The sequence below is a fragment of the Nicotiana sylvestris genome, chromosome 2 (genome assembly GCF_000393655.2).
Source record: "Nicotiana sylvestris chromosome 2, ASM39365v2, whole genome shotgun sequence".
Classification (NCBI taxonomy): domain Eukaryota; kingdom Viridiplantae; phylum Streptophyta; class Magnoliopsida; order Solanales; family Solanaceae; genus Nicotiana; species Nicotiana sylvestris.
This window is the reverse complement of record NC_091058.1, coordinates 159,578,706-159,592,155: the sequence shown is the minus strand read 5'-3', so window position 1 is coordinate 159,592,155 and position 13,450 is coordinate 159,578,706. Positions and strand designations below refer to the sequence as shown.

Here is a 13,450-nt window from a genome sequence, read left to right as displayed (position 1 = left end):
TCTGGGTTAATATTTGGGCCGGTTTTGGTATAAAATTAACCCCAATTCAGATTTAAAACCCTTCCTTCAATTTATTATTCTTATTTTCCTTTTTCTTTTTCTTTTTATTTTTCTTTTTCTTTTTCTTTTCCTTTAATTAAAAATCTTAAATTAATATAAATTGTAAAATTAAACTAATTATCTAATTATAAAAATTAATTAATCCTAAATTAAAAGAAAAAAATCACTAATCTAAAAATTAAAAGGTAAAATGTAACAATGAGACATTTTTTGTGCCTTTTATTTTTTAATAAAACAAATAATTAACTAATTAATCCTAAAAATACAAAAAAAAAAACCTAAATACAATGCATGGTATTTTTGGCATTTTTCACGATTTTAATAAAAATTAAACGTGCACAAAAATGAAAGCAATTAATAAAATCCTACAAAATTCATATAAAATGGCAAATAATTGGAAAAAAAACTATTTTCTTGGATTTTATAGGAGTAATTCATATAGGGCAAAAATCACATGCTCACAGCTGCCCTTCTTTGCTCGGAAACACGAAGGGTTTTTGGGCAAAGATAAAATAAGCAATTACGAGCAATTTTTGCCCGTTTGAAACTCCATGAGAAGCATCATTTGAAATAGTCTGATCGAACCTTGCTTCGGAGGTTGCCTACATATCCTTGGCTATAAAGGAATCAGATCAGTGTAATTCTGGGTGTTTTGGTAGCTGGGACTACCGAGTAGCTATCATTTCACTGTTGTTGCTATTGTTCTGCTTGCTGAGCTCCTTATTACACCAAAATGAAAGATGAAAAGCTAAACTAGCTAAGCCTATCAACTACGAGTTACAAGATTCCTATCTATAAACCTTCTAAAGCTTGATCTTGAGTCTTGGATGGTTCTTTCTGCAGACTTTGATCTGAATCTTGATGCTCGTTAGCTGCAACCGCTGGTTCATTCTTCTTCAGCTTTTCGAATCAAGGCTGGACATGCAAAATTTGTGACTTCAATCATATCTTGGGCAGTCCACATCTTTTCTCCGCTTCTATACTTAGAATTCAACTTCTTTTCTTGTTCTTCTTTTTCTTTTATTTGGGTTGAAACTTCTTATTTTGGTCATCTCAAACCTTGTGCCTTACGGTGAAAACCTGTTCAGGCACTAAAGCGAAAAACGAACAAAATTTTCTGCCCCAATTTTCACTAGAAAAATTTCGTGAGTTATTGTAACAAAAATCTAAACTATTTCTTTATTGAAAGTAATTAAAATCGGGATTGTGTATCCCTTAAAAAAAGAGATTAGGGAGTAGAGACCCTATATCTAAAAATGCAATCAAATGGGGCTCGGAGACCCCAAGTTAGGAAGATTACCAGGTTATGCTGGAAAAATGACCGGGTTATGCCGGAATAGAAAAAGGTCATCGGGTTATGCCGGGGAGGTCCACGGGTTATGCTAGGGAAGGTCATCATGTTATGCCGGAAAAGAAAAAGATCTTCGGGTTATGCCGGGGAGGTCCACGGGTTATGCCGGGAAAGTCATCGAGTTATGCCAGAAAAGGAAAAAGGTCCTCGGGTTATGCCGGAGAGGTCCACGGGTTATGCCAGGAAAGTTATCGGGTTATGCCGGAAAAGAAAAAAGGTCCTCGGGTTATGCCGGAGAGGTACACAGGTTATGTCGGGAAAATTGGGTTATGCTGGAAAAGAAAAAGGTCCTCGGGTTATGCCGGGGAGGTCTACGGGTTATGCTGGAAAAGAAAAAGATCCTCGGGTTATGCCGAGGAGGTCCACGGGTTATGCCGGGAAAGTCATTGGGTTATGCCGAAAAAGAAAAAAGGTCCTCGAGTTATGCCAGGGAGGTCCACGGGTTATCTCGGAAAAGTCATCTGGTTATGCTGGAAAAGAAAAAGGTCCTCGGGTTATGCCGGGGAGGTCCACGGGTTATGCCAGGGATCAACTAGGGAGTGGAACCCTATAAAGGAAAAGACTACCAGGTTATGCTGGGTGTGACTAGGGAATGGGACCCTATGTTAGGAAAACGTAGGTAGAGATTTGGGACACTAGGCTACCATGATTTTGAATTTTCTTTTTTTTTTACTTCACTCTTCATTTTATTTAGGGGAGTGAATAGATGGTTTAAAAAGACTTCCCTTTTCGGGTCAACTATTGTTGCAGTACCGTTTTGGTTTCTGCGTGCCTTGCTTTTATTGTTCCTGCTTCTTGCAAGGTTGTTTTGGACTCCACCTATTTTCAAACCAAAGAACAATTTGTCAGTTTGAAATGATGGTTGATTTTGTGGCCTTGATTGTTTTGATCACTTGATCTCGGCCCAACTCTTTCGATGAAAATCTATGTTGCTCGCTGACTTTCTGGAGATCAATCTCTCTTTTAAACCCAGGGATCTTGACTTTCCAAAATTTTACATGATGGTTAGCCTGTGTGGGGCTTTGGCCTTTTCATCTTATTTTGTCTTTATGGGCACTTGACTTTGGATTTCTTTCCTTTTTAATAATTTTGAATCTGAAGCATCGGCCATCATGGCCAGTCGAGATAGACTTGATGCACCTGCTGAGGCTGGGTGCTTTTCCTTGAATTTTGACTTTTGTTAAGCAAAACCTTGTAAAACCAATCTTGCCATCTTTTCTTTGTATTAATTTCAGAGAAGGATTAAACCAGTCGGGATTCAAATAAAAGTAAACAAAGGACGGGATAATGAATTTAACGAGAAGTGTCCCTTTCGGGGGAATGAATGAAGGACTTATCTGGAGTGCATGCCGACTTCAATAGACATGACATGCTTCTTGGACTGGATACTCGATCTGTGCAAACCATCCAACTCTCGTAAACCCATTATAACTCATACCTCAAAACCGAGAAACCTTGTCAGGACTCTTATCAGTGCCGCTAGTTGTAAGAATTCCTTCTTTTCGATCAATGGCGCCCTTTGTGGGTTTTCACCAACTGACCTCTCTCATTTCTCTTCTCACCGTCGCTTTATAGTACTCTTTGCAAGTTATCACTAACAAGACTATCTCGTTTTCAATTTCTCTGCTCACCATCGCCTTACGGTGCCCGTGTGGATTTTCACCAATAAGACTCTCTCATTTTATTTCTCTCATTTGATTGTATCAGATTCAAATAACCAACATACTTCCATTTTGAACATCTGTACCGATTAATCAGAAAAACTTTGAACATGATTTAGGGTAAAAGAGTTTGGATTGAATTACAACTTTGGAACCTTTCAGGCAAACCTTCGCCGAACCATATAAATTCTGCCCCAGTTTCAACTTTAGGGGAATATGGATTTTTGTTTTGGTGTGACTGAACCCCAGAGAGAGGCTGCCTACGTATCCTTTTGGAATCAAGTCGAATGTAGTTCAGGGAAACTTTGTTTTTTTTGTGATTTTTTATTTTTTTACAAGCATTTTCGGGTTCCAAAGAGGATAATCAAAGAAAGGTAACGGGTTCAAAGGGTTAGCAAAGGGTTAAAGTGTTTGGGTAGCGAGAATGAAAGCCTTCGTCAAACAACCGAAAAATCTTGGTATTGCAGAATGATTAAACGTAATCCCTTTTGACCGCGTCCGCATTGACAGCTGTTTCAGGGTCATTTCCTTCAATGTCTCCCAAGTACAATGCCCCTTTCGGCAACAATTTTATTATAATGTATGGGCCTTTCCAATTTGGAGGGAACTTTCCTTTTGCTTCCTTGTGATGTGGGAAAATACGTCTCAGAACGATTTGCCCCACTTCAAAATTCCTAGGCCGCACTTTCTTGTTGTAGGCATAGGCCATTCTTTGTTGATACAATTGCCCTTGTCAAACTGCGGCCATCCGCTTTTCATCAATCAGGGTTAACTGTTCTAGACGGGATTTGACCCACTCACTATCCTCAATCTCAGCTTCAACGATGATTCAAAGAGATGAAATTTCAACTTCTGCGGGTATTACGGCTTCAGTGCCATAAACCAATAGATAGGGTGTTGCTCCAACTGATGTGCGCATAGTTGTGCGATATCCCAACAATGCAAACGGTAACTTTTCATGCCATTGTCTAGAACTTTGAATCATTTTTCTAAGAATCTTCTTGATGTTTTTGTTTGCTGCTTCCACAACACCATTGGCTTTGGGCCGATAAGGGGTAGAATTCTGATGCGTGATCTTAAATTGTTCTCATATCTCCCTCATCATATGACTATTCAAGTTTGTAACATTGTCTGTAATGATAGTTTTAGGAATATCAAAATGACAGATAATGTTGGAATGCACAAAATCCACCACTGCTTTCTTAGTGACGGTTTTGAGAGTGATTGCTTCGACCCACTTTGTGAAGTAATCAATGGCAACTAGTATGAATCTTTGCCCATTTGAAGCCTTTGGCTCGATTGGCCCAATGACATACATACCCCAAGCAACAAACGACCACAGTGCTTACATAGGATGCAGTTCTAAAGGCGGTGCATGAATCAGGTTACCATGTACCTGACACTGATGACACTTTCAAACAAAACTGAAGCAATCTTTTTCCATAGTCATCCAGTAATATCCTGATCGAAGGATTTTCTTTTCAAGGACGTATCCATTCATATGAGGCCCATACACTCCTACATGCACTTCATTCATGATTCTTCCAGCCTCTTGGGCATCAACACATTTTAGAATGTTCAGATCTAGAGTTCTTTTGTACAAGATCTCTCCGCTCAAGAAGAAACCATTGGCGAGCCTTATAATGGTTCTCTTTTGGTCTCCACTAGCTTGCTTGGGATATTCCTTTGTTTTCAAGAATATTTTGATATCGTGATACCATGATTGAACATCTGGTTCCATCTCAACTGTATTGCAATAACCATGTCTTTCTCAGGTTTGTATTTCCAATGGGTCAATGTGGACATTGCCTGGATACGGCAGCATCGAGGCCAAAGTAGCTAGTACATCGGCTAACTCATTGTGAAACCGAGGGATGTACCTGAATTTGATAGATTTGAACCGTTTGCTAAGATCTTCCACATGTTGCATGTATGTAAGAAGCTTGACATCCCGAGTTTCCCATTCACCTTGAGTTTGTTGGATAATCAAGTCAGAATCTCCCATGATTAACAATTCTTCCACATCCTAATCAATTGCCATGTTCATGCCTATAATGAAGGCTTCATACTCGATAGTGTTGTTCGTGCAGAAAACCCAAAGCCGGGTTATGGCCGGATAGTGCTGGCCAGTGGGCGAAACCAAAATTGCCCTAATCCCAACACCTTTTGCATTCACAGCTCCATCGAAGAACATTTTCCAAGCATTAGTGTCCTCTGGAATTACCTTAACTGAATTTACTTCCTCATCCAGAAAGTAAGTACTCAGAGGCTGATATTCATCATCAACAGGATTTTTAGCTAGGTGATTTGCTAAAGCTTGAGCTTTCATTGCCGTGCGGGTGACATAAACTATGTCAAACTTAGTGAGTAGGATTTTCCATTTCGCTAACCTCCCTGTGGGCATCAGCTTTTGGAATATGTATTTCAATGGGTCCAACCAGGTTATGAGGTAGGTGGTATAAGCCAACAAGTAATGCATAAGCTTCTGAACAACCCAAGTTAGGGTGCAACAAGTTATATCCAACAAAGTGTATTTGGCTTCATAACTAGTGGACTTCTTGCTCACATAGTATATGGCTTGTTCTTTCTTCCCGGTCATATCGTGTTGCCCGAGAACACATCCAAAGGAATTCTCCAAGACTGTCAAATATAAGAACAAAGGCCTTCCGGGTTCAGGTGGGACCAAGACTGGCGGATTTGACAGATATTCTTTGATTTTGTCGAAAGCTTTCTAACACTCATCTGTCCATCTAATCGTCGCATCTTTCTTCAACAACTTAAATATGGGTTCACATATGGAAGTCAACTGAGCAATGAATCTGCTGATATAATTCAACCTACCCAATAGGCTCATAACCTCTTTCTTGGTTCTCGGAGGAGGCAAATCTCGAATAGACGTTATCTTTGTTGAATCTAGCTCAATGCCATTTCGACTGACTACGAATCCCAAAAGCTTCCCAGATGGTACTCTAAATGCACACTTAACTAGATTTAACTTCAAGTCATACTTACGTAGACGCTCAAAGAACTTTCTCAGATCCCGCACATGGTCGTCTTGCGTTCTTGATTTAATGATTACATCGTCCACATACACCTCAATTTCCTGGTGTATCATGTCATGGAAAATAGTAGTCATAGCTCTCATGTAAGTTGCCCCGGCGTTCTTCAAATCGAACGGCATGACCCTGTAACAATAAGTACCCCAAGGTGTGGTGAAGGACATCTTTTCTACATCCTCTTCATCCATCAGGACTTGATGATACCCAGCATATCAATCTATAAAAGATTGTATCTCATGTTTTGCACAATTGTCAACAAGGATGTGAATGTTTGGCAAAGGGAAATTGTCTTTGGGACTCTCTTTGTTCAGATTTCGATAGTCAACACACACTCGGGGTTTCCCATATTTCTTTGGCACTAGGACCACATTAGCCAAACACGTGGTGTATCGGACCACTCGGATCACACCCGCTTTTAACTGTTTCGTGACCTCTTCTTTGATCTTATCACTTATGTTAGTTTTGAACTTCCTCTATTTTTGCTGGACAGGGAGATGATTAGGGTAAGTTGGCAATTTGTGCACCACTAAATCAACACTCAGTCCTAGCATATTATCATAGGACCAGGCAAACACGTCTTTGAATTCGAACAAACGTTGGATCAATGCATCCCTAGTTCTTTCATCAGTGTGAATGCTTATCATGGTTTCATGGACCTCTTCTGAACTACCCAAATTAACTGGCTCAATTTCATTTAAGTTTGGCTTAGGCTTATTCTCAAATTGTTCCAGTTCTCGGTTTATTTTCCTAAAAGCCTCATATTCATCATATTCCAGTTTTTGATTCATTATTTCACAGTTAGACAACGTGCTAAGATCTGGGCATGAAGTCTGCAAGCATGTCATGTTATTTAAGTTCGCATTATTAGAACTGAAAGAATAAATAAGAAAAGAAACAAAAATCAGAAAGAATAAAGAAAGAGATTCATAGACGATGAAATATTAATTTCATTTCATTGAATTTGAAGATATGAGGGTTTACATTGGAATTTAAAAGACAATAAACTAAAAGAAAACATTAGAGTTACACCCTGGAATAACTCAGAATGCAGAAAGGATGGCAAGACTGAACTACCGGGATTCCCGACTGACTGGGAACGGAGTAGCCTTCCAATTTTGTAGCTTGGCATCGAGCCCCATAAATTGCACCCCGACAGTGCTTGAGCCTTCACCCGGCTGGACCATGTGAGCTTCATATAACATTTGCCTCATCGATCCACATATGTCCTCAATTTCCTCAGCTATGAAGGCCTCATCTTCTTCTTCTTCTGTGTACTTTGGCTTAACAAATGTTCTAGCGATATGCGGGACCGACTGAGGTAGAACCCACCCATCGTTCTTACGTTCTTTATCCCATTTCACGTCGGCTTCTGTAGCTAGGAAACTGACACCATGTAGTCAAGGTGATGGGCTCCGTAATGCCGTGCAAAGATGCCCTGAGCCCCTTCCCAGGTTTATAACCGTGCTTGATCATTTTAGTGGAGACCATGATTGACGCATTTGACAGAAAGGGTTGAGGACACAGGCTTCCTTCATCACATTGATCCGCGACCACAATCTCAAAAGCTTGATAAACTATGTGCTCGCTACCTTCCTTAGCCTCGAGACATAGGACTAATGGGTTCCGGTAAATTGATTGCTCGATTTCTCCATGAACCACAATTTCCTGATCTTCGTGTTCAAACTTCACCATTTGGTGGAGGGTAGAAGGTACAGCCCCTACAGGATGGATCCAAGGCCTTCCTAGGAGAAAATTGTAGGAGGTATCCATGTCCAAGACATGAAATGTCACTTCGAAATCCATAGGACTGATAGTCAAGATCAAATCAATCTCCCCTATTGTGTCTCTGTTGGCGCCATCAAAAGCACGTATACAAACATTGTTAGGCCTGATTCTCTTAGTCCCAATTTCCATTCTTTACAAAGTTGAGAGAGGGCAGATGTCAACCCTAGATCCGCCATCCATCATGACTTTTTTCACATAGTACCCTTCACATTCAACTGTCAAATGAAGAGCTTTGTTGAGGGCAGCCCCTTCCGAGGGCAAGTCATTCCTGCTAAATGAAATCCGATTGACTTCGAAGAATCGTTCCGCCATCCTTTCCAGTTTCTCAACAGTGGTTTCAATCGGAACATATGCTTTATTAAGGGTCTTTATCAACACTTTTTGATGCTCATTCGAGCTTATCAGTAGAGACAAGAGCGAGACCTGATAAGGAGAATTCCAGAGTGGGTCAATCATCTCGTAGTCCACAGTTTTCATCTTTCAAAAGAATTCCTCTGCTTCTTCGGCACTGACTGACTTTTTAAGCGAAAAATGCTTCTATTTGGCATTGTTCACTTCTTCCAAATTGAGGTACTTCCCAACCGTGTTTGTTTTATTCACTTCCCCCATGATTTCTTTTCCCTTGTACGTCACTACCACTTTGTTGTAATTCCAGGGGACGCAGTGGAATGTTTCATGGGCTTCTGTGGTGCACGGCTGATAACCACGAGCTCATTCAGCCTTGGTGAAATTATCGGCCCCCGTACCACATAAGTCCCCTTTGGTACGTACATCTTCAGTACCGTCAGTGTGACCTTATTCTGCTCAACCTTTTGGGGGGACTCAACACAAACTGTTCTTTCCTGGGTACCCTGGGAACATATAGAATGGCATCTTTAGTGGGTACTACCCCGGTCTTGGTTTCCACAACCTTTTCTACGTTTTGAGGAATGGGATTGTTTTTCTTCTCATCCTTAGCTTGCTTTGCTTCCGTTTTGGGCTTCTTTTCAACATTGTCAATAGCAATGATAGCTTTCAAAGCCGGGTCAAACTCTTTGTCTCCACAATTCATCCTAATAACTGGCCCATAGTTGTGAGCTGGTAATGGGTTGTTGGTTATATTGGGAACCTCTTCATCCCTTAGCACTACCCGTTTTTGTTCTATCAGATTTTCAACTGCCCTTTTTAGGGTCCAACAATCGTCAGTGTCGTGCCCTTCTGTCCCTGAATGATAAGAACATCGACCACCGTGTCGGTAGGAGGGCGACTCTGGATTTTGCCTGTTTGGAGGTGCGGCTGCAATAGACCCATTTGGACCAACTTTGGGAAGAGGCTGGAATACGACTCACGAATGGGTTTGAAATTTGTTCTTCTGGGTGTCTCACGGGCATGAGCATTATATGGAAAATTATTTTGTGGGGGACAGGGATTATATGGAGCTTGGTGAGGAGGGTTATTTCTAGGAGGTGGAGCTCAGTTTTGGTTAAACTATTATCGTGGCCGAGCGTATGGTTGGGCATTCATCACCGTATAAGGCTGAGGAGTCATAGCATAAGCCGCATCCTGGTGAGGATAATAATGTTTCAAGGTATTTAGAGGGAAGTAACCTTGGGGCTGACGGGGGTTTCTCAGACTTGAAGCTTCCATTGCCACTTCTTATTTCTTTTTTCGGTTTATCGCGCCCCCTGACCCACTATGGATTGCTTGATAAGTAGCTCTTATAGCCAACTGGCTCAGGATGCGACCCATCTTCAAACCACTCTCTATCATTTCCCCAATCTTTATGGCTTCCGCAAACGGCTTGCCCATAGCGGACATAATGTTTTGGAAGTAATCAGCCTCTTGTGCTTGTAGGAAGACACTGACCATCTCGGTCTCATCCATTGGGGGTTTCACCCTGGTATCTTGTTCATTCCACTTGATAGCATATTCTCGGAAGCTCTCTGAAGACTTCTTTTTGAGATTAGATAAAGAATTTCTGTCTGGAGCTATGTCTATGTTATACTGGAATTGCCTGACAAAATCTCAAGCCAAATCATCCCATATGTGCCAGCGAGATATGTCTTGATCCATATACCACTCGGATGCAATGTCGACTAGACTCTCTCCGAAATAAGCCATTAGGAGTTCTTCTCTTCCGCCTGCCCCTCTTAATTGATTGCAATACCGCTTGAGGTGGGCTATGGGGTCCCTGTGTCCATCATACTTTTCGAACTTAGTAGTCTTAAAACCAATGAGTAGATGAACATGCAGGAACATACATAAATCAGCGTAGGATACAGTCTTCTGGCCACTTAAACCTTGTATATTCTTGAGGCTTTGTTCCATGCTTCTCATTTTTTGAGTGATTTCCTCTTGCTCAGGATTCTTTGTAGCTCTCTCTTGTCCTACGGTAAATTCATACCGAGGGTGTTGAGGGTAAGAATTGGTAGTGAAATGAGCCATGTAAGATGGAAAGAGCGGTGTTTGGAAAGTAAAGGATGATGGCTCAAAACTTCCTGGGCAAGGATGGCTGTATCGTAGCTGAAGTTGGTGGTGCGGTGAATATGTTAGAAGACACTCCCGAAACCAGATCCTGGGGGTGAACCTCAGAAGGCATTTTGGTGAAATGGGTTGAGATAGTGGGGTATCCGAATGGGGTAGTCGGGTAATTTATAGGGATGTTGGAGGTCCCACTTGTTCTGGGAATCAGTTCAGGGAAACCAGCTATTGCACTAAGCAGCTCTCTACCATTATACCAAGCCTCCCACATTTCCAACATGTGGAGGTGCAGTGCCCTGTTCTCTTCAGCAGCTACTGACTCTGACGTCGGGATCACCGACAACGGGCTATCATCTGAGGGGGTAATTGTTGGTAGCTAAATTTCTAACATCATTTCTACACTTTCTTTGGACCTTGTAAAGTATGGGTGCGAAGCCAGGCTACCACAAAACCAACCACCTTAAAGAACAGAACCTATTCTCAATAGCAGACACAACAAACCGGTTAGTTTGAGACAATTAACACATAGGGTATCGCACGTTGGGGAATGCAATGCACCTAAACAGTTAAATGTGTTTCTACATGTTTTGCAATGGTTGCGTGTCTCATCCCGGCTTTGGTCATTCTCCCAATCCTTTGCATCTTTATTTTATTTGGCGCTTTTATTATTTGCTCTATTTTCTTTGCACTCTCTCATTGTTTTCTCTCCTATTCTTGTTTTCTCTCTTATTCTTGTTTCCTCTTTTATTCGAGTTATTTAAAACCATGACCGGATCCGATGGGGATTGCCTACGTATCACGATGCCACGTGAATCATATCATCATGTAGTTCAAAGGATAAATGCAAAAAATAAACATTTTTGGCTCTCCTTCAAATTTTTATTAAAAAAACCCTAATATTCTCTATTACAAACGACTCCATCATACCTAAGATTTGAAAGACTAAAACAAACTCGAAACAGACTCTAGGATTGAAAATACAGACTCGAAAAGAGAAAAGAAAAACACTCAGGAATACATAAGTGCCTCCAATCCTGCTCGAGGGAGACCAGTTGGTCTTGCTGCTGGCCTACGTGCCATGTCTTCCTGGAGGCGATAGAGGTTTTCCATTATCTGGCGAACAAAGATCATTATTGTGGCAAAGAATATGGACCTGGTCATGTCCTCGCATTCGTTGTACTTCATCACAATGTAGTCGGCGATTCTTCTAACCCTTTCCCTGATGATGCCCTTTTCTCGTAACAACCGCCCAATTTGCTGGCGATTCTTCTAACCCTTTCCCTGATGATGCCCTTTTCTCGTAACAACCGCCCAATTTGCTGAGATCTAGCCTCCAAAACCTGGGCGGCCGTATGATTCTGCATTTGCAAATGTTGTAGGTCTTCCTCTAGTTGTGCCATCAAAGCATAGCAATGTTCTCTCTCGGCTTTGAAGCTTTTGGCTTGTTTAGTCATTTCACCCTCAAGGCTATTAAGCTCCTTTTTCCAGCCCATGACCCCTCTGTCATATCTTTCCTTCAACTTCCGAACAAAAGCCGCCCGTTCTTCTGCATTTCTAGCCAACGTTTTCCGGGCCTTTACTAGCTCAGCCTTAGTCTTTTATAAATTATCCTCATAGTCATGTACTTTATGTGTAAGGCTATAAATGAGCTTTTCATCTTTTCTACTTCTAACAGGGGTTCTCAGCTGCTACTTTCATCCTCCGGATTTTGGGCCCGAAGAGCTTCATTTTCTTAGGCCAACCTTCTCCTTTCACCTTCAGCTTCTTGCGCATGTATATCATTATTGAATACGACATTTCTCAATTTTTCTTACAAAGTGTGAATGGTGACTTGATATTTTTTCTCCTTCTCTCCCCAGGCCAACCTTTCCCGGATTTTATCATTAAAATCCTAGACATGAGGTCTTTTAGCGGGCTTTTCAGGCTCTGGCTCATTGTTCACACAAAAACTTCTCCCGAACCACGCAACATAACTTGGATCCACTTCTCCTCGCGCAAGATCTGGTACTTGGGTGTTACTTTTCAGATATCGACAACCATTCCAATCTCGTTGGACTAAGCCTCAGGTAGTGTTCCTTCTGGGTGTAGCTCAATGACTTGGGTACTCAAATCTACATCTTCGGGTACCACTTGATATCTTCTCAGCTGCCTTAAAACTCTTTGTTGTGCATATGGTTGGATACTCCTTAGACCCATCATCATCAAGTAGCCTTTTGAAGCCGTCATGTATATGACTTCCGTTACCGAAAGCCATCCTAGAGTCCATTCAATTTGACTTGCCTTCAGAGTCCTTAAGTGGGAGACCCAGGCCTCAAACCCTTCTAGAGAATTGTAGTCTTCCACCCTTTCCACATAATTCTTGATGGAGTTGTTCCCGTCCGACCTATAACTCATGAACTTGGGGTGACGGAGGAGATGTTTGATCAACCACATTTGAAGAAGAATGTTGCAACCCTCAAAGAATTGAGCCCCGAATTTACACAAGGTTAATGCTCGATAAATGTCTGCCAGTACTAACAAAACAAGTGTGTGATCTTTCTTGGTAGTGAGGATTTGTGCAATTCTGTCCATGCGAGTATCTATTATCCCTTCTACATTCGGAAAGACCATGATTCCCAAAAATGCCACGATGAAAGAGAACCGACGATGAATTTGCCAGGTGCTCTTATCTTGTTTGTTGTTTAATCCCTTTTCATGCATTTCAAACCCAGCTGAGTGACCGAACCTGAAGTACAAGAAGTAGAAAGAACAACATCCTTTGCTTACATGGGCCTTCTTCATTTGCTTGATGATATTCAGAAGATCAAATGACTTGTGCATAGAGGGAGCCCTCGGGAATATAAGTTGTTGTTTCCTCAAGTCCTGGCCAAAGTCAATATATCTGGCTATTTCCTCCAGGGTATGGGTGAGCTCGAAATCCGAGAAACGGAACATGTTGTGGATAGGATCCCAAAAGGTTACCAAAGCTTTGATTAGATCCTACCGGGGTTCGATTTTCATGATGTCTATAAGGGCACCCAACTGCTTTTTTACCCAATCTTGACCATATTTATCTAAATCATTACACCACATGC

General features: G+C 41.4%; 1 protein-coding gene across 1 annotated transcript; it reads right to left on the bottom strand.

Annotated features, from left to right (window-relative positions):
• Positions 1-4,486: 4,486 nt before the first annotated feature.
• LOC138885866 (uncharacterized) lies at positions 4,487-5,077 on the bottom strand. Its single transcript, XM_070166856.1, has 2 exons — positions 4,882-5,077; positions 4,487-4,818 (listed from the first exon to the last, which is right to left on the bottom strand). The coding sequence occupies exons 1-2, from the start codon at positions 5,075-5,077 to the stop codon at positions 4,487-4,489; spliced, it is 528 nt and encodes a 175-aa protein (XP_070022957.1).
• Positions 5,078-13,450: the final 8,373 nt, after the last annotated feature.